Here is a 22,266-nt window from a genome sequence, read left to right as displayed (position 1 = left end):
CACTTAATTAATCCATAGATATCATTTTCTAACTCTAAGGGTAAACAGTATAATATGATAACTCGTTTTTAAAAATTAACGTCTATGAATTTGAAAAGTTTGATTTCCGTTTGCACCTGGTGACCGGAAGTAACATTCCGGTACATTCGCCATTAATTCATTGTCACTCAAACATGTTCCGAAAGAAATGTCCGGTAAGCAAAACAAAAACAGAATTATTTGGGTTAACGACTCTTTAAAGTTATACTCTTTAATGTTGTTTCAACAGTTTTTCCACGATGTTTAACTTTTTCGTCGAAAATTACACTTTTTCGTTGAAATTTAAACGACGATTGGCTAGCTTGCTCTCAAAGCGCTTTTACCTCAAGACGTTAAACGTGAACATTTTACTGAAATTGTTGTTCAGTAAAGGTATTTAAGCTTTAATCACCCAAGACCCAGACTCTTGCGAGGCATGAATTTATTTTTCTGTGATATGTAGGCTAATTGAGACCTGAAAAATATAAAAACAAAGATTTTTACATGATGCAGTGTCTGAGAAAAATGATGTCATAAGTGGACGCCAGCCCCTTGTAGTCCAAAATATAATATTGTAGTTTTTTGACAACCAAAATTGTGATGGCCATACCAATATATGTACATTAGGTGGCGCCATATGTTATCAAACACGTTTAACTACAATTAGGTTCGCCAAATGGTTATAATAATACAGTAGCGTCTCGTGATCGCAATGACGTCAATCATTGTTCAAATCGGGAATGACCAAAAACTACTGGATTTCTTTTATAGCTTGTTTTTATGGCATTTTTATTTATGACTACTGATTTTTAATGAAAGGATGTCTGTGGAATGCTGTTTAAAAGTCTTAAACGTATTATAAACCTTCGGGGAAAATAATTGACAATATATACAGTGTGCATATCAATTTTTGAAAAATTGAACATAGCGTTTATGACATTTTCTGATATTGTCAAAGTTTCTGATTATTTTGCATTGCAATTTGACCCCATATTGACATTAAATTCAGTTCCGAGCGCTCTGAGAAAGTCTCACTGTGGGAACATTGTTGTCATTCTTCCACTTTTCTATATTTGGCAGGACATCTTCATCCAAATGACGAGCGGGGCAAACAAGGCCACCAAAAAAAGCAGCGTGGCAGCTGCTCACCAAGGTCACCGTGTCGCCCCAAGATGGACGGACGGATGGACGGCTGTCGTCCCGGCCCCCGTGATGATGCTCCCGCCCGACGCACAGCTGAGGCTCACGTAAGTGTCCAAGTCATGCGCTACCGCGTCATTGGCTGGCTGTCGTGGACGCCGTCCAATTCTTTTGGCCTGGGAGGGGCTGGCGGCGTTGAAGATTAAAATGCGTTTTTTGGAAAAAGTGTGCGAAGGAAAGTCAGAACCTCCTTAAATCATAGAAGAATTTATAAATGCTAAATTATTCTTTTGGAGTTCTCTTTTATTTATTCATTTTCTGAAACGGTTATCCTCGCAAGGGTCGCAGGGGGTGCTGGAGCCCATGCCAGCCAACTACATACAGCCAATGACAAGGCACAAGGAGACCAAAGACAACCAATCACAGCTAGGGTTAGGCAATTTAGCACATACTTAGCTTTACATGCAAACACCACAAAGTGTGGACCGACCTGGAATCGAACCCAGAACTGTGAGGTCCACTTTTTCACCGGTTATATAATGTTTTGTTTATAAAAAAGTCACTTTTTATGTTTACATTTCCAATAAGATATTTTCCATTCTTCTCCAGTTGCCAGGCCTCCCAGTCCAAATGAATTGGACGCCTGTCTCCGTCCATGGTAGCCGACGACTTAAGCCATCCATCTATGTGAAAAAAAGGTAAAAAAAAAAGAAGCAACACGTCCCCTCCTCCCTCCCTCCCTGCCTCCCTCTTTCCTCCATGTGTGACAGTTTTTCCACTTTGCGTGGTCTGAACGACCCTCCCCCCTTTTCCCTTTTCTTTTTTTCTTCTTCTTCTACTGTTTTTTTTTTTTTGGTGTTGATGCCACACAACTCATTTGGTTCTCTTCACATAGTTTGTGCCGGCCCTCCCGGTGGCGAGCAGCTTTCCACGCTGGCCGTTTTACCTCGGGCTGTTCCTCAAAAGAGCCGTGGGATGCCGTCTTAGTTTTTTCCCGGAGGAGATTGGACACGGCTCGTACGTGGGACACTCGGTAGAAAAGCAGCGGAAAGGTGAGTACCCCTTAAAAAAACTTTAAAAGATTGGCCGGTGGTCAAAAAAGAGAGTTTTCATCGTCGGTCATACAGAGAGAAAAATATTGAGACATTGTTATTACTAAGTAACCAACTTTCTGAGTATCGAAATCAGGCAAAAATGATCAATTTGCTTGTTATTTATTTGTTTTTTTTTTTTAACGAATTGACTGGCATTGACAGCGATAGACGTCCTAACGCGAACCCCCGTCCGTTCTTACGTAACTCTTCTGAACCTTTTAATGTCATTCATATTGGGATTATTTTGATTTAATTAAGTCAATAAATACATGCACTGGTCGTGGCCCCAGTAACACGTAAACATTGATAAATATTCTTAAAATGCCCTTTAAAAAAAAAAAAACAAGATCAGTTATTGTCAGTTTCATATATTTTTGAAATTAAATATTTCTTCTGTTCAGATGGGAAAAAAATGTTTCCAAATGAAAAGATGAGCATTCACAGCTAAAAGGTTAACAATACCGTTTGCAGAAATCATTGGATTTTACTAAGCTAAATGTAACCAAAATGGACAAACTTGTTATTTCAAAACGAAAAACATCAAGTTATCCAGTTAAACAGCACATTTAAACCCGTTAAAACTTGAAATAGAATCGATTTCAATGTTTTTTCCAATTTCTTATTTGGTGGTTTAACTCCCATTGGGTCGAGTGATAGCTCCCCCTTGTGGAAAAGCTTTGCGGTCAATATCATGTCAACGTGTTCTTTCAAAATAGCATCTCGAGTCGCTTTTTCACCCCCGTTCTTTGCCCGTGTTGCCGTTCCATTTTCCACTTTTGGAAGCGGGTACTGTGGGGGGGTGGGGCGGGCCTTGCATAAGTGGGCCCCCTCCCCTCCCCCCAGCGCACCGCACACTCCTGGTCCTGCGGTCAGGGTCTTTCCTGGACTTGCTTATGTTGGCCCCCTCATCGCGCGTGTGTGCACGCGTTTGCGCTCGTTAAGACCGCCTGCAACCCGACACTTGAAAAAGTCAGAAATTGAAAGAAGAACGAACGACAAAGTCCTTTTTTAGGGGGGCGCCCGTGCTGAGTTGCCTTTTTTTTTCCTTCTTTTGCTTGTGAAAAACAAAACCGTCCCCAGTTTACGTGATGTCATGCTTGGCGGCGCGCGCGCCCGAACCGAAGGAACTCGCCTTGTTTTTCTTCACGTTGTTCTTTTTCGAGCCGCTCGTTGCGTTTCCATACAAAATCCAAATGTAATGTGGCCCATTTCAGCGTATAGGCCCCGCCCCACGTTTTTGCGTGAACGAAAGACGGCGAGGAAGTGGTCAATCAGATGTGTTTAGTCATTGGGTCGCCGGAATCTTCCGAAAAAACGACAAAGATAATACGAGGATAGCCAAACTATTAGGTCAGTGACCTATGACCCCCCCAAACAGTCAGTCGGGATGTCGGGAAGCGACGTCGTAAACATGGCGACGTCCTTATAGATCAATGGCTCCTTTGGTCAAAAGTCGCGCGGGTCAAGAATGCCAAAGATAGTGGGCCATTTTCTTGTTCTTGCCGTGACCTCTGACTCAGCGAGTTTCCAAAAAAGACGGAAACATTTCCTCTCTCGGCCTACCCGAAGAAATGTGGAGCTCATTGACGGCGCCTGACGTCCAATCATTTGCCTGTGATGTGAAAAAAAACATCTTACTAACCACAGTAGCCAAACATCTTTTTTATTTGATATAAATCCTTTCATGCCGACTTATTATGCGCTTTTTAAGGTGAAGCTTAAAATCTAATTGTAAAATGACAATAACAACACTCCATTCTATTCAAGTTGCCCCTATCAAGATGTCCGCCACATGGTAAAGTAAGCAATGTGCCTACACGGGGGCCATTTTGGAAAGGGCAACTTTTGCTATCGATGCTCAAAATGAGCAAAATAGTTTGAGTTTGACTTATTTAATAAGGGATAGCACATTATAATGAACATATTGATGTTAAATTTAATAATAATGCCGAAATAAGCCGATAGTATTTGTTCATTTGGCTTTTTTAGTGTTGCGTTCTGAGTGGATTGAATAAAAACAAATATTGAGGCGAGCGGGCACCGCCGTCGCTTAGCGTCGGCGACATTTGCGGACGCGGAGGTTTTGTCGCCGTGGCCGATGTTTATGTAGCAAAGCTGTGTTTTCTGGTTTTGGTTTTCCTTCAGTCCGAGTGTTGGGGCGCCCGTTATGACCCGCGGCCAATTACGCCACGTGTAATTACAAGCCGCAACCTTTCACAGTCCTCCATTTTGGCTTTTTTCGCCATTGGGTCCGGCCTTCGTTAGCTGGCCCGACATCAACGGACCACGGCGCGTTTATTGGCTTTGTCATCTTTTTTTTTCAATTCCTTTCAGAGCGATTTATGGCACGTGCGGTCGCTCGCCACGGCGAGGAAGTCACACACTTATGGGCAAAAAAGGGAAAGGCGTGTCATTTGGTAATTAAAACAGTTTGCGGGGGAAAAAAAATGCTGGCTGTTGAATTTTGGGATTAAGTGACATAAGGCCAACAGGAAATTAAATGACAAAAGTCAAACAGGAAATTGAGTGACAAGGAATGAGCGCACAAGGGATCTTTCTCTGTTTTTATTTCAAAAATGGTCAATTATTCCTTCTTTTATGATTTAATCTAAAATTTTCGTATTATTTAAATTTAGTTCATTTCTTTCTTTGTTTTTATGGCTTGATGCTATTTTTAATTCGTTTTATTCTTTAAAAAAATGATTATATTAAAAAGTTGTCTTCTTTAATATTTATTTTTCATTTTTTAATATATTTTATCCCCAAAAATTGAATATTTATTTTATCTGATTGAAGAAAAAGTATATTTTAGAAGGAACGAAGATTCAAAGTTGGCCGTGTTGTGTTGTTGACGTTCCCCGATAGACGTGCGTTTCCACGGCGACCTTATCGCCCAGCGCTCCGTCCTCTGGAGACGGCGCCGACGTCATCTTGCAAAATCTGGGAAAGGTCGCCCAAAAATCTCTGGGAGAAAAGTTTGCCGCCATTTTTCGGATTCCTATCACCAAAAACACGCAAATCCGGAAACTTTTCACCGTATTTCTGACTTTTTAAAAATGCATTTTAACTCTTTGATTGGTTCCTCTCATTTGAAATGGATCCGACACATTTTTCAATGTCAAATTCATCTTTAGCTAACTACCACAACACATTCCCGTCTCCCATTAATAAGTCACCAATTGATTTCTTACGTTCCTCCGTCCGTAGAAGAGGCTCCCCCCCCCCCCCCCCCCCCCGTCCCCCCGTCCCCCCCTCGATGAGGCACATTTTCCAACGCGAGGGTGTTCGGCCTTTCGGGGCCCTTTAGCGTAAACACGTGCGTTGGCTGGCGTCGTTGAAGTCCCCTTCGCCGCGCTTTCCAGATGAGAAAGATTAGCCGCTAACGGGTGCGTCACGCCGAAGGAAGGTGCTCGGCGTGAGTTGTCTTTTTCCCGTAAGTCGTCTTTGTCGAGTCACCGGAAACTCCATTTTATGGCTGTCGCCCCACCCAAGATGGCCGCCGTCTTAAATTTTAGTTTTTTTTTATAATAGCCTGTCACTTTTCCCCCGAGACCATAACAAATGTCCGTAAATTGTGCGTCCAATCCCTCTTCTGCTGCCATTTAAAATGACCCTCCATCCCATTATTATTTTATTTTCTACTCTGTTTTTCTACCTTTAATTTTTTATTTATTTTATTTTTCATCTCCTTTTTTCATTCATTTTTATTTTCTATTCCTTTTTTTACCTTTTACCTCTTTTAAAAAATATTTATGTTTTTCTAATCCTTTTTTACCTTTTCCTTCTTTGTTAAAACATTTTAATGATCTTTTTTTTCTACTCCTTTCTTGACGTTCTTTTTGGTTTTGGTTCTCCTTTTTTTTTTTGACTTTCCGCCATTATTTTACACCTCGTTGTCCTTTTTCCTCCTAACATCGAAGGTCCAATCCGTTCCTAGCGGACGTTAATTTATTGGCTCAGACGCCATTTTGGCTCCGTATCGCTACCGCGTTAAACGGTAACACTGATCTTCACGCTTGCGTACATTTATGGAGTTTATTTTGGAAATGTCAGTCCAGAGGCTGCCGAATAGGCGCACCTGGAAGCCCTTTTGTACGGCGCGTGTGTTGTGCTGACCGTCGCCACGGCAACCCCACATCAAATACATTTTTTTGTACTGGTAGCACGCGCGTGAAACCATTTCAAGTGGGAAGAAAAGAATAATTCACTTTCTGGTCTTGTACACGGCCCGTAGAATTTATATCGGAAGCCGCCGTCATTTTGGACGGACATTTTTTGCCGTAAAACAAAGTGTTGCGAGTTTATTTTCGTAGCCAAAAAGTGCCTTTGGACCCTTAAAAATCATACAGGACTATAAATCACTTTTTTTCTTCTTCCTACTTTTGCTGAACCTGCAACTTTTATCTTTTAGTGTTTTTCATGCTAACCGCTAACAGCTCGTTATGTTGAATTCTTTAAGCCAAAGGTGTCAAAGTGGCGGCCCGGGGGCCAAATTCTTTTCCCATTTCTTTGACTTGTGCGACTTATATTCAGTCAGGTATCACTTTAGTTGGGGAAAATACGGTAATCTAAAATTTAATAGATTTAAAGCCACACGTTGTGTTAAAAATACTCTTTGCGCGCTCATTGGGGGGGGGGGGGCAAACCGCAACCCAGAATAGAAGAAAAAATATGGATTTGATCGGCTTTGTTACCATGCCTAATTAACAACAGAAACCAAACACTTTATAAATAAAGCTGTGGGAAAAAAATTGTCTTAGGATGAGTTCATTAAAAAGGGAAAAAAAACATTTTTACTCGAGAATTTTTGCCAAATTCACTGACACGTTCACACAAATAAAACCAAGTCATATTTAATAAAATTCCGTATGTTTGTGTCAAACGCATGCTCAAAAGTCTAAAGCCCAAAAATAGATTAGGGAATCTGTTCATAAATTCTAAATATTAAACATAAAAGTAGGAGATACTTTTTCAAAACTCTTATGCAAAACAAACATGGCATTTTTCAAACTGATACAAAATAATTCATTAAAAAATATACTTATAAACAATATACAAAACATTGTAATGTTCTTAACAAGCATGATAAAATAAGAATATGTATACAGATTGTTTTTACAAAATAAATGTGTATTTTTTCATTCTTAGGAAATATTTTGAGTAGCATTTAAGAAGTATTTCACTAGAATGTCGTTTTTAAGTCATTTTTATGATTATGTGATGAAATGCAAGTGTATTCAGATTATCTTTAGGAAGCTTTTCTGTATTTTGGGCAATTTATGGAGTATTTGTGTACTTGAGTAACATTTGAAAAAGCATTAAGAAGTATATTTAGCTATTTTTGAGTATTTTCCATAGTATATTAGTACCATTTAGGAAGTAGTTGACTTTTTAGGTCATTTTTAAGGTTTATTTAGATCACGTTTAGGATTATTTTTGTATAATTTGAATGTCTGTAAACATAATCCCGACTTTTCCTCGCCGTCCATCGACGTCGGCGTCAGGTGTCGGGCCACTGGCTGAAAGCTGCTAGCGAGCTAGCGTTAGCCGTCGCCAGCTTGGCACAACGATTGGAAAAAAACGGTCGCCGGCCAAAGAAAAAGATGATTTTTTTTCCAAGAAAAATGAAGGTCGGTGGACGGACTGGCTCTTTTCATTTTTGCTTTTTTTTGCTTTTTTTTGCTTGGTGATGACAACACCACCTGGAGCTGAGCTCAGGCTGAGACTCCGCCTCCAGAATTGGATTGAGAGCCCCAGATTTCTGCAAAAGTCCAAAACAACAACTCCTGCGAGCGTTTGTTGTGTTAGCTTGGAGGAATGTAGCGTGTGCTTTGCCGCATTCTTTTTCCTCAACCGGCCGCAATTAAGAGGAGAAGTTAATGAAATATCCAACAGTTGCACTTAATGGGAGACATGTGTCTCTTCTCGTTAAATTCGCCTTTTGGGGACTCGGAAGGGAATCAACTCCTTCTCGCTAATCAAACCCAACCAAATAGGCGCACGTGCCGAGTGGCAAAAAAAGAGTTAACCGTTAGCCGTGGCAGATAAAAACAGTTAGCCGTTAGCCAGTTAGCCATGGTGGACAAAAAGAGTTAGTCGTTAGCAGATTAGCCCTAGTAGACAATAAGAGTTAGGAGTTAGAAAGGTTTGAAATGGGAGTTTCCCAAAAAAGGGGCGGGGAAATCAATGAATATTTGAGAAATTTACACCAATAAATAAAAATGGAATTTAATAAATTTTTCAAGTGATTCCATTCAAACGTGAACGAAATAAATGAAAACTGGAATTCCAAATGCAAACATCAAAAATTAAACCAACTCATCTTATTTTCTGAACTGTTTTTTCCTCACTAGTGTCGCCGGGGGTGCTGGAGCCTATCCCATCTGACTCCGGGTGCCAGGAGGAGGACTGCCTATCACAGTGAGTATATGTATATCTTGGAAATACATAACAAAATGTGATTTCAAAATCAATAATAATATATGGTTTTCCACGGGCCGTATGTGGGCGGGATTTATTGGACGGCTCATGCATGGGTTGACCATCAATGAGTAAATGAGCCATTAGAAAGTAACATTACGTACGTACGGATGGAGGTTATCGCTGGGAGGCCACGCGACCCAGGTGTTGTTTTCCCAGAGAGTGTCCCCAGATTGGCTTTTTGGGAATGGCGAGGACGGAGGGAGGGGGGGACTCGTTCTCCCTGGCTCCCTCCCTCTCGCTCCCTGAGAGCCCGACGGCGTCCCCTTGCCGCCTCTCGTGCTCTTGATGGAATCCAGATGGCGCCGGCCGGCCTTCTCGGCGAATGGAGGCGGAGACTCAGTTAGTCCCCACCAAGTCTCCTTTCCAACGGTCAATAGGACACGTCCAAGTGACCCGGTGTGGAATTAAAAAAAAAATGGGGTTTGCGTTGTATCTTGATCCGGGTGTTCTTCTTTAGGTCTTCTTTTTCTGAGGGGTGGGCGCCAAATCTCACTGGCTTTCTTTGTTGACTTTTTTTTTTTCTTTCTACAGCATGACTTCTTTTTCCATGTGCTTTTGTACTTGAGTTCTTTTCTTACGTTGACTTTGTTTTTGTACTTGTACAACTTCTACTACGCTTTCTACATTTTTGTAAACACTTATCTTTTCACTTTGACATCTATTTTAATTTTTGTATTTCTACCACTTCTACTTTTCTTTTTATTCTTTGACTTCTGTCTGCATTTTATTTTAGTTATTTTACTTCTTTTTTAATGTTTTATTTATTTTATTTCGCCTTTTAACCTTTTACTTCTTGTTTAAATGTTTTATTTAATTAAATTAACTACTCCTTTTTTATCTTTAACTTCCTTTTAAAATTTATTTTATTTTATAATCCTTTTTTGCCTTTTGCTATTTTTTAATGATATATTTTTTCTACTCCTTTTTTACCTTTTCTTCTTCTTCTGTTTAGTTTGGTTCTACTTCTTTTTTTGTCAACTTTCCGCCATGTTTTTACGACATCTTGTCGTCGTACTCTTAACATTGTTGTTATTTTTGTACGTCCAAAACCAAGACATTAACGGCGTCCATTTTGCGTTTGGTGTTTCAGGCGGTCCCGAGTCAGGACGACATGGACGTCCTCCTCTTTGTCCTGGTCCTCTGTTTCCCGCCGGCCTGGTCGCTGAACCCACGCGACCCCAACGTCTGCAGCCTGTGGGAGAGGTGAGCCCACCCGGCCGCCCGGCTGGTTTGACCCCCAAGTCCGCCAAAAAGTCCTTTCCTTTCCGGGGTGACGACGGGGTCACGCCAGGTCGCGCTCGCGTCGATCCGAAAGCGTCCAGCGTCGGACTTCCTTTTTTGGACAATTCCAAGGCCAGACAAGGCTGCAGTCAAGGATGGGTTGTCGGTTAGAAAATATTAGTCTTTCTCCCTCCCTCCCTCCGTCTAGTTGAATGATAGCAAGTGCGGGTCTTCAAAATAAATCAGGCGGCACTTTGTTTTATGCTCCATTTCAAATTAAAATGATTCCTATAAAAGGGCTAGTTATTTATTTTTCCTTTTAAAATAAATGAATTACACATTATTATACCCCCCCCCCCCAAAAAAAAAACAACAACCAATAATCTAATATATTTATTCTCCTTTTGTCTTTCAGCTTCACCACCTCCGTGAAGGAATCGTACTCGCACCCTTACGACCACGCCACCGACGAGCCCTGCCCGGACCCTCGCACCAACTACCGCTGCCCCCGACACAGGTGAAAATCAAGTGGGGTTGAAATCTTATTGGTCAGAGAGTAGGGGGTGTTGGCAAGGGGTGACGGAGCTGATTTGTGCTAGGATCACCTACAAGACGGCCTACAGGCAAGCCGTCAAGACGGACTACCGCAAACGCTACCAGTGCTGCCCGGGATACTACGAGAGTCGGGACAAATGTGTTCGTAAGTCTCCATTCATATTACTCATTATTATTATTGTTATTATTTTTATTATAATTCTCTTTTAAGTATTTTTTTTTTTTTAGATACATTTTTTTATTTTGATAGTATATAAGTAGCCCAGGCTACTATGAGAGTCATCATTTGACTAGTTTTTTATTTTTGTATTACACCAGAAAATATCTAAAAAAAAATTTTTTATATATATTCAATGTTTTTTGGGCCAACATTCTTAAGAATTACACATATTTTCCTTTTTACCATTTTTTTCAACTTTTTGTGCTTAAGGGGATCTTGTATTTTGGCCAAAAAAAGGTTTTTTTTTTAATGAGTTCCAATCTTCCAAATAAATATTTTGCCAGGTTTCCTCCCAATTTTACAATTTTGCAACCGCATACGACTCAACCGTGTCCACAAATGAATCACGTTTGAACCACACTGACTAATCTAAATCCACGAATCTCCATAAATATTAAATGAACTCTTGGACATCAACAGTTAGCGCTTAGCTACAACTTGCGTATACCGAATATTCCTGCCGTCAAATAAGCCTCCTCATGTTATGACAACAACGCTAACAATGCTAATGTTTTTTTTTTCCAACGTTCTTCCCATCAAAGATTCCGTTCTGCAAATAGCCACGGTTGGAGTCCGAATCCCACTGGCGCACTGGGGCGGATTTTTCTATTTTTAGCTGGGGGGGGGGCGTAATGATAGCGCCCGTTGGCCGCCCCGTGGTGACTTTTTGAAATAATAATGTCAAAGAAAGTAGTAGCTTCTTCCCTCGAACATAATTGTAGCGTCCAAACAAGGCCTTCTTGTCTTCCCTTTAATAAACAGCCCGTCGTCATATTTCTTTTGGAAAATGGTCCTTATTTATTGATGTTATTTTTCTTTTTTTTCTTTTTTCTACAGCCCGCTGCACCAAGGAATGCGTCCACGGCCGCTGCGTGGCCCCGGACCGCTGTCAGTGCGAGGGGGGGTGGCGAGGAGACGACTGCTCTAGCGGTATGAAAAAAAATAATAATAATATTTTAATATGTCATCATCAAAACATTGCAAATATTCCACACCAATCAATAAGTATATGCCGTAGTTCCAGGGAAATTAACCAAGTCAGTATGTCCGTGAAGTAGACGTGCATTATTGTTTTTCTTTAATCGAGCGCTCGTCTTTGCTTCATCCAAAGTACGCTGGCTAGTCGGGCTCGTTGTTATTGTTTTTAGCCGCCAATTAGCCGCGACTGCGCGAGGGAAAAGGGCCAATGGGGGCCAAGGAAAGGGGCCATGGAAAAAATCAGCCTGCCTGCCTGCCTTCTTTCTCCGGCTCGCCTCGCGCTCCCTGCGTACCCTACAATCCCTCCCCCCATTCAAACCTCTCCATTGACACCCATAGTCGTCCATTTGCAGCCAATAGGGCACTGGTGTCAAAGTGGCGGCCCGCGGGCCAAATGTGGTCCGCCGCATCATTTTGTGCGGCCCGAGAAAGTCAATCATGAGTTCCAAATTTCTGTTTTAGGATCAAATTCAAATGAAGAGTAGAGATGGATATTACATTTCATGATTTCCCCCCATTTAAATCAATCATTGTCTTTTTTTAATCAAATTTTCTGTGTTTTAGCCCAAAAATCATTTAGTAAAATCTAAAAATATATTTCTAAAAAAAGCTCAGATAAACATTGTTTTATATCTACAAAAAACAGAATATTCAGGGCTTTTAATCCAGTTCTTTTAAACCATTTCTAAAAAAAATGTATCTAAAATGGTCCACGGGAAATAGAGTCGACGTTAAAGCGGCCCAAAAAACAACCCGAGTTTGATACCCTTGCAATAGTGTGACGGGACTTCGCCGGCGCCGAAAGAGTTCCAACATTTCAGATGATAAAAACACCTGTGCCTACCACAAGGATCCCTTTATACGGCGCCGGGTTCTTTTTAACGCAAAATGCAAGTATTTTTTGGTTAAAATGCGGAGATACAACTTTGCAATACATCATCCAATTCTCTAAAAATTAACCCATGAATACAATTGGAAATCATTGACATCCATTTGAACCATTTTTTTGGGACATTAAGTCTGGATGAAGTCGCCACCCATTGAACCTCACACGATTGGACGCCCACCGCCGTCCATGGCGGTCGCCAAATCTGGCGTGTCTTTTTGAAGGCGCGTTCAAAAATGATGTGGTTTGGAAGTTTGCGCCCGAGAGAAATTTTACAGGAAAATGTGGCTGGGCTTAGCAACGTCGGTGGAAAAATGGGGGAGGATCTTGTGTACGCTTTTCACACCGGCCGGGACTTTTTTTTCGCTTTCGGGCTTTAAAAATCAATCCGTCAAAGCTGGTGACGTCGTCAAAACCAGAGAAATGATGACTCGTCGGCAGAAATGGATATTTACACTCCCCGGTATGGGTGCTAACGTTGATCCCGGAGGGACGCCGCCGTTAGTACAAGTGTGTATTATGTAGCTTTGTTTTTTGGCAGGAAAAATACATCAAGTGGGTTTTCAAGAATATCAATATTCATTTTAGGGCTCATTTCACAAGTTTAGCTTAGCTGGATAGTAGTACACCTTATTTTTCATATATTGTGAATGAGTTGAGATGCTAATTCTTTGAATAGCGCCGTTCATTTCGACCAAACATGGCCGCCATCATTGAAAAGTTGCTGATTAGAATATTTTGATTTTTTAAAATTAAATGGATTAAAAGCCCTGAATATTCCGTTTTTTAATGTAGATCTAAAACAAAGTTTATTTTGGGTTTTTTTACATCTATTTTTAGATTTCACAAAATTAATTTTGAACTAAAAACTGAAAAAGATGGATTCAAAATGAAATGATGGCTTTAAAGGGGGAGAAAAATCAGGAAATGTTTATTTTGATGATTTTTTAGGAGTTGTGAGACGGACCTTTTATGGCCTTTTGGGAGACTTAGCACGCCGCCGTTTTCCAGTCGCTCCGTTCCCATCGCCCAACGCCCGTGTAAACACGGCGCGCAATCCGCCATCTGAATTTGTCATTACTCGAGAAGACGACGGAGGCCAGACCGGCGGCCCCCGACCGACCAGCTCATAAACACCGGCGGGCGGTAGGGGGGGGGGCCTGGACACTTTTGAAACCAAACGGCCGGGGATCCTTGAAACCAAACAATTGACAAACGACCGTTCAGGTTTCAAAGGTGGTCACGTGAAGTCACGTGACAGGCGTTGCAACGTTCCCAGAACCGGGAACTCCGCCCCCTATCTTGGATGACGAGCGTGGAGGGTGGGTGGGTTACGGGGGGAGGCCTGGAAAAAAAAGCCACAAATACTTCTGTTCTTCATTTATTTGCGGTGAAAATATACTACTCAGGGTTTTGACACTCATCGGTTTTTGGGTGACTCTTCTTAACTCTTTCGGCGCCAACGTCAATCGCGCAGAAATATTTTGAGCAAAAATAGGAATTATTTTCTAACGTGATCATTTTTTAATATCTTGTTTAAATTTAAAAAAAAAAATTAAAAATGTTTTTTTATTCAAATAAATCAATACATTTTTTTAATTTGTTTACCTTTTCATTTTTGCATAGTTTTTCTCAGTTTAAAAAATAATTTGTGTTTTAATTATTGAAATGATTGCAGTCTTCATTTTCTTAACTTCCCTTTTTTAATATTCAAACTAATTCGTTTTAATGAACTTTATTGTTGTCAGATCCCTTGAAAATTAATAATTAATGGTAAGAACTTCTTCTTTCATGATAAAAACATACTATTTTATTGCGAAAAAAAGGAAATGTCTGCAAATCCGCTTGATTTTGTGAATTTAATATTATTTTTCTCCCACAGCATGCGAGAACCAGCGCTGGGGTCCGAGCTGCAACCAACGCTGCCGTTGCCAGAACGGCGCCCTCTGCGAGCCGTCGGGGGGCACGTGCCGCTGCCCGCCGGGCTTCACGGGCCGCCGCTGCGAGGAAGCGTGTCCCGCCGGGACCTTCGGCGAGGCCTGCCTCCAAAAGTGCCGCTGCGGCGCCGGCGGAACCTGCAACCCGGCCAGCGGCGAGTGCAACTGTCGGGACGGCTTCACCGGAACCTTGTCAGTACCACCCGTCAAATTTCTTCCGTATAAAGCCACGCCCCTTTCTGATACTAATATATATATTTTTGTTGCAGTTGCGAGAAGACATGCTCCAGGAAATGCCCGGCCAGGTGTCCTTGTCAAAATGGCGGCATCTGCCGGGGCAAAGGCGTCTGCGCTTGCCCACCCGGCTGGACGGTGAGCCACCGGGAAATCCCGCGGGGGAAAAACCAAAAGCGGCTCACACGGGGCTTGTGGCTTGTGTAGGGATCGGTGTGCACGGAACGCTGTCCCCAGGGCCGCTACGGGCCCAATTGCGCCGAGGAGTGCCTTTGCCACAACGGGGGGAAATGCCACCCCGAGACGGGACAGTGCAAGTGCGCCCACGGATTCACCGGTGCCAGGTCAGAACTTTAATGTGTATTTTTCATATTTATTCAGGCTTCACTTATCCCGAGGCTTCCTTTTTGACCTCGTGACCCTAAAAGGTACACAAGTTGATTGGTCCACGTTACAAACATATCCTGTGACTTTGATCTTAATCCCCTCAAGTAGTTCTCAAGTTATCGCAAGATTCTCTTCCAAACCCTGGTGACCTTTGACTTCATGAGCCCAAAATTAGCCTCAGCTCCCCCCGTTCCTTATCACAAATATGCCGCCGGTCAGATGAGCTCCCGTTCTTAAGTTGGACCTCGAGACCTCTGACCTCTTGACCCCAAAATGGAAATCCCCTCTCGCGTATCAAAGCGGTAGCCCTAACCCCTCCATTTTTGTGTCGACTCAGGTGTAACGAAGAGTGCGGGGTGGGCACCTACGGCCAGGACTGCCAGGGCGCGTGCGACTGCGCCAACGGCGCCCGCTGCTACAACATCGACGGCGGCTGCCTGTGCGAGCCGGGCTACAGCGGGCCCACTTGCGAGGACAGGATGTGCCCGCGTGGGAAGTACGGCATGCACTGCGAGCGCGCCTGCCTCTGCCACGCCTCCAACACGCTCAGGTAAGCTTCGAGTCACAGAGCGACCGACTGACTGACCTTCCCGTTGACGGACGGTATTCTTGGTGTATTCCAGCTGCCACCCGATGAAGGGCGAGTGCACTTGCCAGGCGGGGTGGGCGGGGCTCCACTGCAACGAGACCTGCGCCCACGCTTTCTACGGCCACGGCTGCCTGGAGCCCTGCCTCTGCGTCAACGGCGGCGTCTGCCACGGCGCCACCGGACTCTGCCAATGCCCTCCCGGATACACGGTTAGTCTAAAAGCAGTGATGGGAAGTGTGTGGAAGTGGCGGCCCGGGGGCCAAATCTGGTCCGCCGCATCATTTTGTGCGGCCCGGGAAGGTCAATCACGACTTTCTGTTTTAGGATCAAATTCAAATGAAGATTGTAGGTGTATATTTTATTCATTATATAGATTTTTTTATTTTATATTATTTCCTAATTTCTCCCCTTTCAAATAAATAATTGTCATTTTTGTAATCATTTTTTTCTGTTTTAATTAAAAAATCACGTTGTAAACTCTAAAAATATATTTTTTTAAAAGCTCAAATAAACATTGTTTCAGATATATAAAAATCAGAATATCCAGGGCTTTTAATCCAATTTAAAAAATCCCAAAAATGACCCTGAAGCCTAAAAAAAAGTTCAAATAAAGTTTTAGATCTAAAAAAAATAATATTCAGAGCTTTTAATCCAGTTATTTTTAATCTATTCATTAAAAAAAAATATTATATCTAAAATAGTCCAGGTCAAATCGATTTGACGATAAAGTCTGACGCCCTTGGGTTATGCCCTCGACCGCCACCAGAGAGAGCTCATCTTTTTTGTCTTTCCAGGGCGTGCACTGCGAGAATCCCTGCAAAAGCGGCACTTACGGCAACAACTGCTCCCTGGAATGCTCCTGCGACAACTTTGTGGACTGCTCGCCCGTCGACGGCGTCTGTTTCTGCAAAGAAGGTCAGTCAGTGAGTGAGTGACGCTTCTCGCCCGAGGCCCACTGGGCAAACAATAGGTTTTTGTACACCTAAATGCACCATCGAAAAGTAGACCATTCCAATTTTCCACTTTTTTTCAGGATGGCGAGGACCCGACTGTTCGATCCCTTGCGCCGAGGGCACGTGGGGCCGCGGCTGTAACGGCACCTGCCGTTGCGCCAACGGGGCCAAGTGCCACCCCGCCGACGGCTCCTGCGTCTGCGCCGTCGGCTGGCAGGGGGCGCTCTGCGACCGGCCCTGTCCGGTGAGTACTGACAATTTTCGGGCATCACCTCACTAATAAATAAGATTGAATCTAAGGCCAAAGGTGCAGTATCCATTCAGAACCACCGGGGGCAGTGTTGCTTAAGCTAGATCACAAGTGTCAAAGTGGCGGCCCGGGGGCTAAATCAGGCCCGCCGCATCATTTTGTGCGGATGGGAAGGTTAATCATGAGTGCTGACTTTATGTTTTCGGATCAAATTCAAATGAAGAGTATAGATGGATATGACTTTTCCTGATTTCCCCCCTTTTAAATCAATCATTTTGTAAAACCTAAAAAATATATTTAAAAAAAAGCTAAAATAAACATTGTTTTAGATCAGTATAAAATGAATATTCAGGGGTTTTAAACCAGCTCTTTTAATCTATTTATTTATATAAAAAAATGTAAATAAATGGTGCGGCCCACGTGAAATCAAGTTGACGTTAACGCGGAGTCTGACACCCTTGAGCTAAATGATTGACAGCTGATTTCCCACAGATGGGTTCGTTCGGTCCGAGCTGCCTCAAGAGATGCGAGTGTATCCATGCCGACGGTTGCCAGGCGACCACGGGGGAGTGCCGCTGCCTTCCGGGATGGTCAGGTCAGTGACTGAGTGGCTCAAAAGTCACAAGTGGCTCAAAATTAATAGGAAGCCATTTTGTGTTTTGGAATACTTCCTGTTTATTAGAACACTCCCTGTATGTTCTCATGATTTGAAGACATTTGTCTTTATTTTCTGTCCATTTTAATGTTGCTATTTAATTTAATTTTTTCTCCAATTGCGGAAGGTTTGTTGATATTTTTTGGTAAATTTGCCGTCAGGTCCACGCTGCAGCGAGCCTTGCTCAGAAGGCCTCTGGGGGCGCCATTGCAACCGCACCTGCTTCCAGCATTGCCCCAACAGCGACACCTGCCTGCGGGAAACGGGAGCGTGCGTGTGTCGCCCGGGCTTCTGGGGGGTCACCTGTCAGAACAGTGAGTCTACCTAGCGTGAGGGTTCCGACTCGGGTCCAAGGCCCGGGCGAACCGACCCGCCTTTTTTTACCTTGTCAGAATGCCAGTCGGGGACGTTCGGCTCGCAGTGCGCCTTGTCTTGCCCGTCCTGCGGCCTCTCCTATCGCTGCCACCACGCCACGGGCCAGTGCGACTGCCTCCCGGGATACACTGGGGACGACTGCCACCGAGGTGGGTGCTACGCTACGTCTGTCGCCGTTCAGGTGCCCGGATGGTTTGTCGGACGGACGTTTAGTCCCTGAACGTTTAGTGCCCGGACGTTTGGTTGCCAGATTCGTTCACTCTCAAAATTATAATCATGAGAGTTTGTAAATGTCAGAGCATTAATATCTAAATATCTAATGTCAAAATTACCAATAAGTTGTGTATTATTGGCATGTGTACGAGCGAATCCGGCAACAAATGACATGTACACACACGCCAATAATACGCAACGTGTTGATAATTTTGATATTAAATATTTAGATATTAATGCTCTGACATTTACAAACTCTCATTATAGTTTTGAGAGTGAGCGAATCCGGGGAGAAAATGTCCGGGGACCAAACGTCCGGCCACGGGTCAAGGATGGCGTTTTGCCGCCGTTAAGACTGTGACAGACGATGTGATTGGTGTTAATTTTTCTCGGCAGTCTGCCCTCCGGGTTACTACGGCAAGGGCTGCGAGCGGGTGTGCCCGCACTGCGCCAACAACGCCACCTGCGACCACCGAGACGGCCAGTGCCGCTGTCCCGCCGGCTGGACGGCAAGCGACTGCTCAATACGTTAGTGACTGACCGGCGAACATATTCATTGAAAGGATATTCATCTTTATTTTCATTTTTTCCAGCTTGCGGCGCGGGGCGCTTCGGCTCCTTCTGCGCCCAGACTTGCTCGTGTCCGGGCGACGCCGCGTGCGACCGGGTGACGGGAGAATGCCCGTGCGACACCGCTGATTGTCAACAAGGTAGTAGGCAAATGACTCTTGCTAGGCTAATTTTCCCACTTTAAATTGTCCCTCACTTTTGGCTCCTGTTGACCCAATCGTCATTATTTCACCAAACGTAGCACAATTTGAAGTGAAGTTTTTCCCTTACTAAGAAAAAAAAGTTCTTTATCTATATTATAAAAAAATCTTAAATGGTCCGGCCCAAATGAAATAGAGTTGACGTTATTGGAACCCAAGTTTGACACCCTTGGCCCAACAAATCTTTTTTTTTTTTTTTCAGAACGATCGGAGGCGGGCGGCGTGATGGTGGCCCTGCCCCCGGGCGAGCGCGAACCCTGGGCGGCCGTCAGCGGCGTGGCGGCGCTGGTCCTGCTGGCGGCGCTGTTGCTGACGCTGCTACTTCTTTACCGACGGCAACAGAAGCTCAAGCACAACAACACGCCCACCGTCTCCTTCTCCGCTTCCTCCTCCTCCTCCGGCGGCGGCGGTGCCACCACCGTCAGACGCACCGTCAACTCCGACTACATCGTGTCAGGTAGCTAACATTTTTTTGGGGTGTGAAAGTGGCGGCCCGGGGGCCAAATCTGTTCCACGGCATCATTTTGTGCGGTCCAGGAAAGTCAATCAATAGTTTTTTGGATCAAATTCAAATGAAGAGTATACAATGTATATTACATTTCCTGTTTTCCCCTTTTAAATCAATAATTGCCATTTTTTTTAATCCATTTTTTGTTCAAAAATGATAGTTGTATTTTGCGCACAGACGCCGCTCCCGGCTACCAGCACTACTACTCCAACCCGAGCTATCACACGCTACGGGACAACCGGCCGCCGTTGCCTCACCTGCCCAACAATCACAAGGTGAGTTTGCCCGAGCTCCGCCCCTCCTCCTTCCGTCCGTGAGTGACCCCTCCTCCATTGTTTTATTTATTTGTTTGTTTACTACAGAACACCAACGAGCAGCTGTTCTGCAGCATGAAAAACTGCCGGAGCAACGCCACGCTGCCCGCCGACTGGAAACGTCAGCGTTCTCGTGGGAAAGACGCAGGTGAGACTAAATTTACATTTCTCTTTCTCTTTTTCTATACACTAAGCCATGGGTGTCAAAGTGGCGGCCCGAGGGCCAAAACTGGCCCGCCGCCTCATTTTGTGCGGCGCGGGAAAGTCAATGATGAGTACCACATTTCCTTTTTTAGCATCAAATTCAAATGAAGAGCATAGATGGATATTATATTTCCTATTTTCCCCTTTTAAATCAATCATTGTCATTTTTTAAATTCATTTTTTTGTTTTTAGTTCAAAAATCATTTACTAAAATCTAAAAATATATTTAAAAAAGCTAAAATAACATTGTTTTAGATCACTAAAAAACTGAATATTCACATCTTTTAATCCATTTTTTTTTTAATGGAATTATTCTATCTAAAATGGTCCGGCCCACATAAAATCGAGTTGACGTTAAAGCGACCCGCGAATCAACACAATGCTAAAAAAAACTGCCTTGAAATTCCTATTTTTTTTTTTTATTGATAGCATTCGTGTGCCGGACGTAAATCAACGAACGTTTTGCCAAGTCTCCTCATATAAAACCTCCCATAAAACCACTTTTATTTCCTCTAAGCCGAGTCCAAAGGATATGGGAGGGATTAAAAAAAAAAGTGTGATTTTTTTTTTTTTTTTTCACGTCTAACAAAAGGTTTTGTTGGCAGGAGTGTTTGGGATAGATCGCAGCTACAGCTACAACGCCAGCCTGGGGAAATATTTCAACAAAGGTTGGTGCTACTCACCTTGTCCCATCTGAATTATAATTCAGAACAGAAATTAAAATTATATATGAGATGAATGGATTTAAAAAAAAATATTTTCATATTTTTTTATGTTGACTTTATGACTTTTCTCGCAGACGTCAACGAGTCGGCGGCGAGCGGCGGCTCGCTGGACAGCGAGAACCCGTACGCCACCATCAAGGACTGGTCCGACCCCCAATCGGAGGGCGGCTACATGGAGATGAAGGCGGCCGTCCTGCCCCGACCCCGGGCTTACACCCAGGGCGCCCCACCACCGCCACCGCCGCCACCACCTCACCCACCGCCACCCTTCAACACCGCCTCGCTACGGAGACGTAAGAATTTCATTTTTTTAGCCATAAAAAAACGTGTTGCTTTTTCAGTTTTTAAGATGAGAAATTAAAATTAGCCACTAACGCTAATCTTTCATTTGATGTAACTTGAAAAAACACAATGAAATTGGTCAAAACTCTTATATTTTAATGAAAAATAGTCATCAAAAGTATTTGTGAAAATTGAAAACTCATTTTAATTTCATAAATGTTCAAAAAGTTAGAATCCTCCATGTAAAACTTTGTCATATACTTCCTGCTCTCTTTCTAATTGTATAGTTGTCTTTTGCAGAGCGTCAACATTCATTAGGCCACGCCCCCCCAGAGGACAGCCACACCCACAGCCACTACGACCTGCCCATCAACAGCCACATCCCGGGCCACTACGACCTCCCGCCCGTGCGCCGGCCGCCCTCGCCTCCTCCCTCGCCCGAGTCCTCGCCGCCCTGAGCGAGTGGGCGGAGCTTTTGGCTGGGAGACAAATGACTGGATGAAAGCAGGTTAGAGGCAGAAAACACCTTTGGTTGTGTTTTTTGTCCCATTTTCTTCACTTTTGCACGGCCAAACAAAGACAAAGTTAATGTTGCAGTATTAGTACGAGAAAACATGACACGTCAAAATGTTACCGAAAAACAAAAAAACGATTATATACCAAATTGACGAGATTAAAATCGTTGCCTAGGTACATTGAGTAATAAGTATGTTTGTGGGCCAAACACAAGGAAAATTCTGCACTAAACATGTCAAAGTTTGCTTTTGCTTTAATTATAGGTACTACTCAAAATAGAGGATCTGACGTCCTCATGACCGGACGTTTGGTTGCCAGACGTTTGGTCCCCGGACGTTTGGTCGCCGGACGTTTGGTCGCAGAGAGTTTACTGTTGGGACCAGCTCTTAAAGTTGTATTGAAGAGATAATTTAATATCTAAATAGCTACTGTTTACAACAGTACTTAGATATTAAACTATCTCATGAATATAATTTTGGGAGCTGGTTCCAACAGTAAACTCTCTGCGACCAAACGTCCGGCAACCAAACGTCCGGCGACCAAACGCCCGGGGACCAAACGTCCGGCGACCAATGGCATATTACCCTGAAAAACTTGAAAGTTAAGCAGGTTAGTATTTGGATGGGAGAGTAACCGACCGACTGACTGACATTATTACCAGCTGCTCTAACTTACACTTATGTTACCAAGTGTGACATTTAACCTGTAAGAAACAGTTACATCTATCATTCACAGTGTTTCTGTTGGGGGATCGTGGCT

At 43.4% G+C, this 22,266-nt stretch overlaps 1 protein-coding gene across 2 annotated transcripts; it reads left to right on the top strand.

Annotated features, from left to right (window-relative positions):
- The first annotated feature begins 143 nt into the window (after positions 1-143).
- pear1 (platelet endothelial aggregation receptor 1) lies at positions 144-21,821 on the top strand. Of its 2 annotated transcripts, XM_077721552.1 has the most exons (27): positions 144-194; positions 1,099-1,265; positions 1,768-1,856; positions 2,054-2,210; positions 8,606-8,672; positions 9,826-9,938; positions 10,372-10,473; positions 10,556-10,656; positions 11,569-11,661; positions 14,478-14,724; positions 14,802-14,904; positions 14,974-15,110; positions 15,491-15,703; positions 15,777-15,951; positions 16,537-16,657; positions 16,776-16,939; positions 17,438-17,540; positions 17,762-17,914; positions 17,993-18,124; positions 18,585-18,716; positions 18,782-18,898; positions 19,161-19,415; positions 19,644-19,741; positions 19,829-19,928; positions 20,590-20,652; positions 20,784-21,002; positions 21,292-21,821. In XM_077721552.1, the coding sequence occupies exons 6-27, from the start codon at positions 9,847-9,849 to the stop codon at positions 21,447-21,449; spliced, it is 3,078 nt and encodes a 1,025-aa protein (XP_077577678.1). In that variant the 5' UTR covers positions 144-194; positions 1,099-1,265; positions 1,768-1,856; positions 2,054-2,210; positions 8,606-8,672; positions 9,826-9,846; the 3' UTR covers positions 21,450-21,821. The 2 variants fall into 2 exon arrangements, with proteins under 2 accessions (XP_077577678.1, XP_077577679.1); XM_077721553.1 differs by lacking the exons at positions 144-194; positions 1,099-1,265 and adding an exon at positions 1,648-1,668.
- Positions 21,822-22,266: the final 445 nt, after the last annotated feature.

Source organism: Stigmatopora nigra, chromosome 7 (assembly GCF_051989575.1).
Source record: "Stigmatopora nigra isolate UIUO_SnigA chromosome 7, RoL_Snig_1.1, whole genome shotgun sequence".
Lineage (NCBI taxonomy): Eukaryota > Metazoa > Chordata > Actinopteri > Syngnathiformes > Syngnathidae > Stigmatopora > Stigmatopora nigra.
Note: the sequence above shows the minus strand (reverse complement) of the source record. Positions and strands in the feature narration are given on the sequence as shown.

Excerpts from the sequence above, each read along its gene's own strand:
- pear1 (XM_077721552.1), top strand. The coding sequence starts at position 9,847 with ATGGACGTCCTCCTCTTTGTCCTGGTCCTCTGTTTCCCGCCGGCCTGG. Across the intron at positions 14,725-14,801 it reads GACGGCTTCACCGGAACCTT|TTGCGAGAAGACATGCTCCA; the intron begins GTCAGTACCACC and ends TTTTTGTTGCAG. Across the intron at positions 15,111-15,490 it reads CACGGATTCACCGGTGCCAG|GTGTAACGAAGAGTGCGGGG; the intron begins GTCAGAACTTTA and ends GTGTCGACTCAG.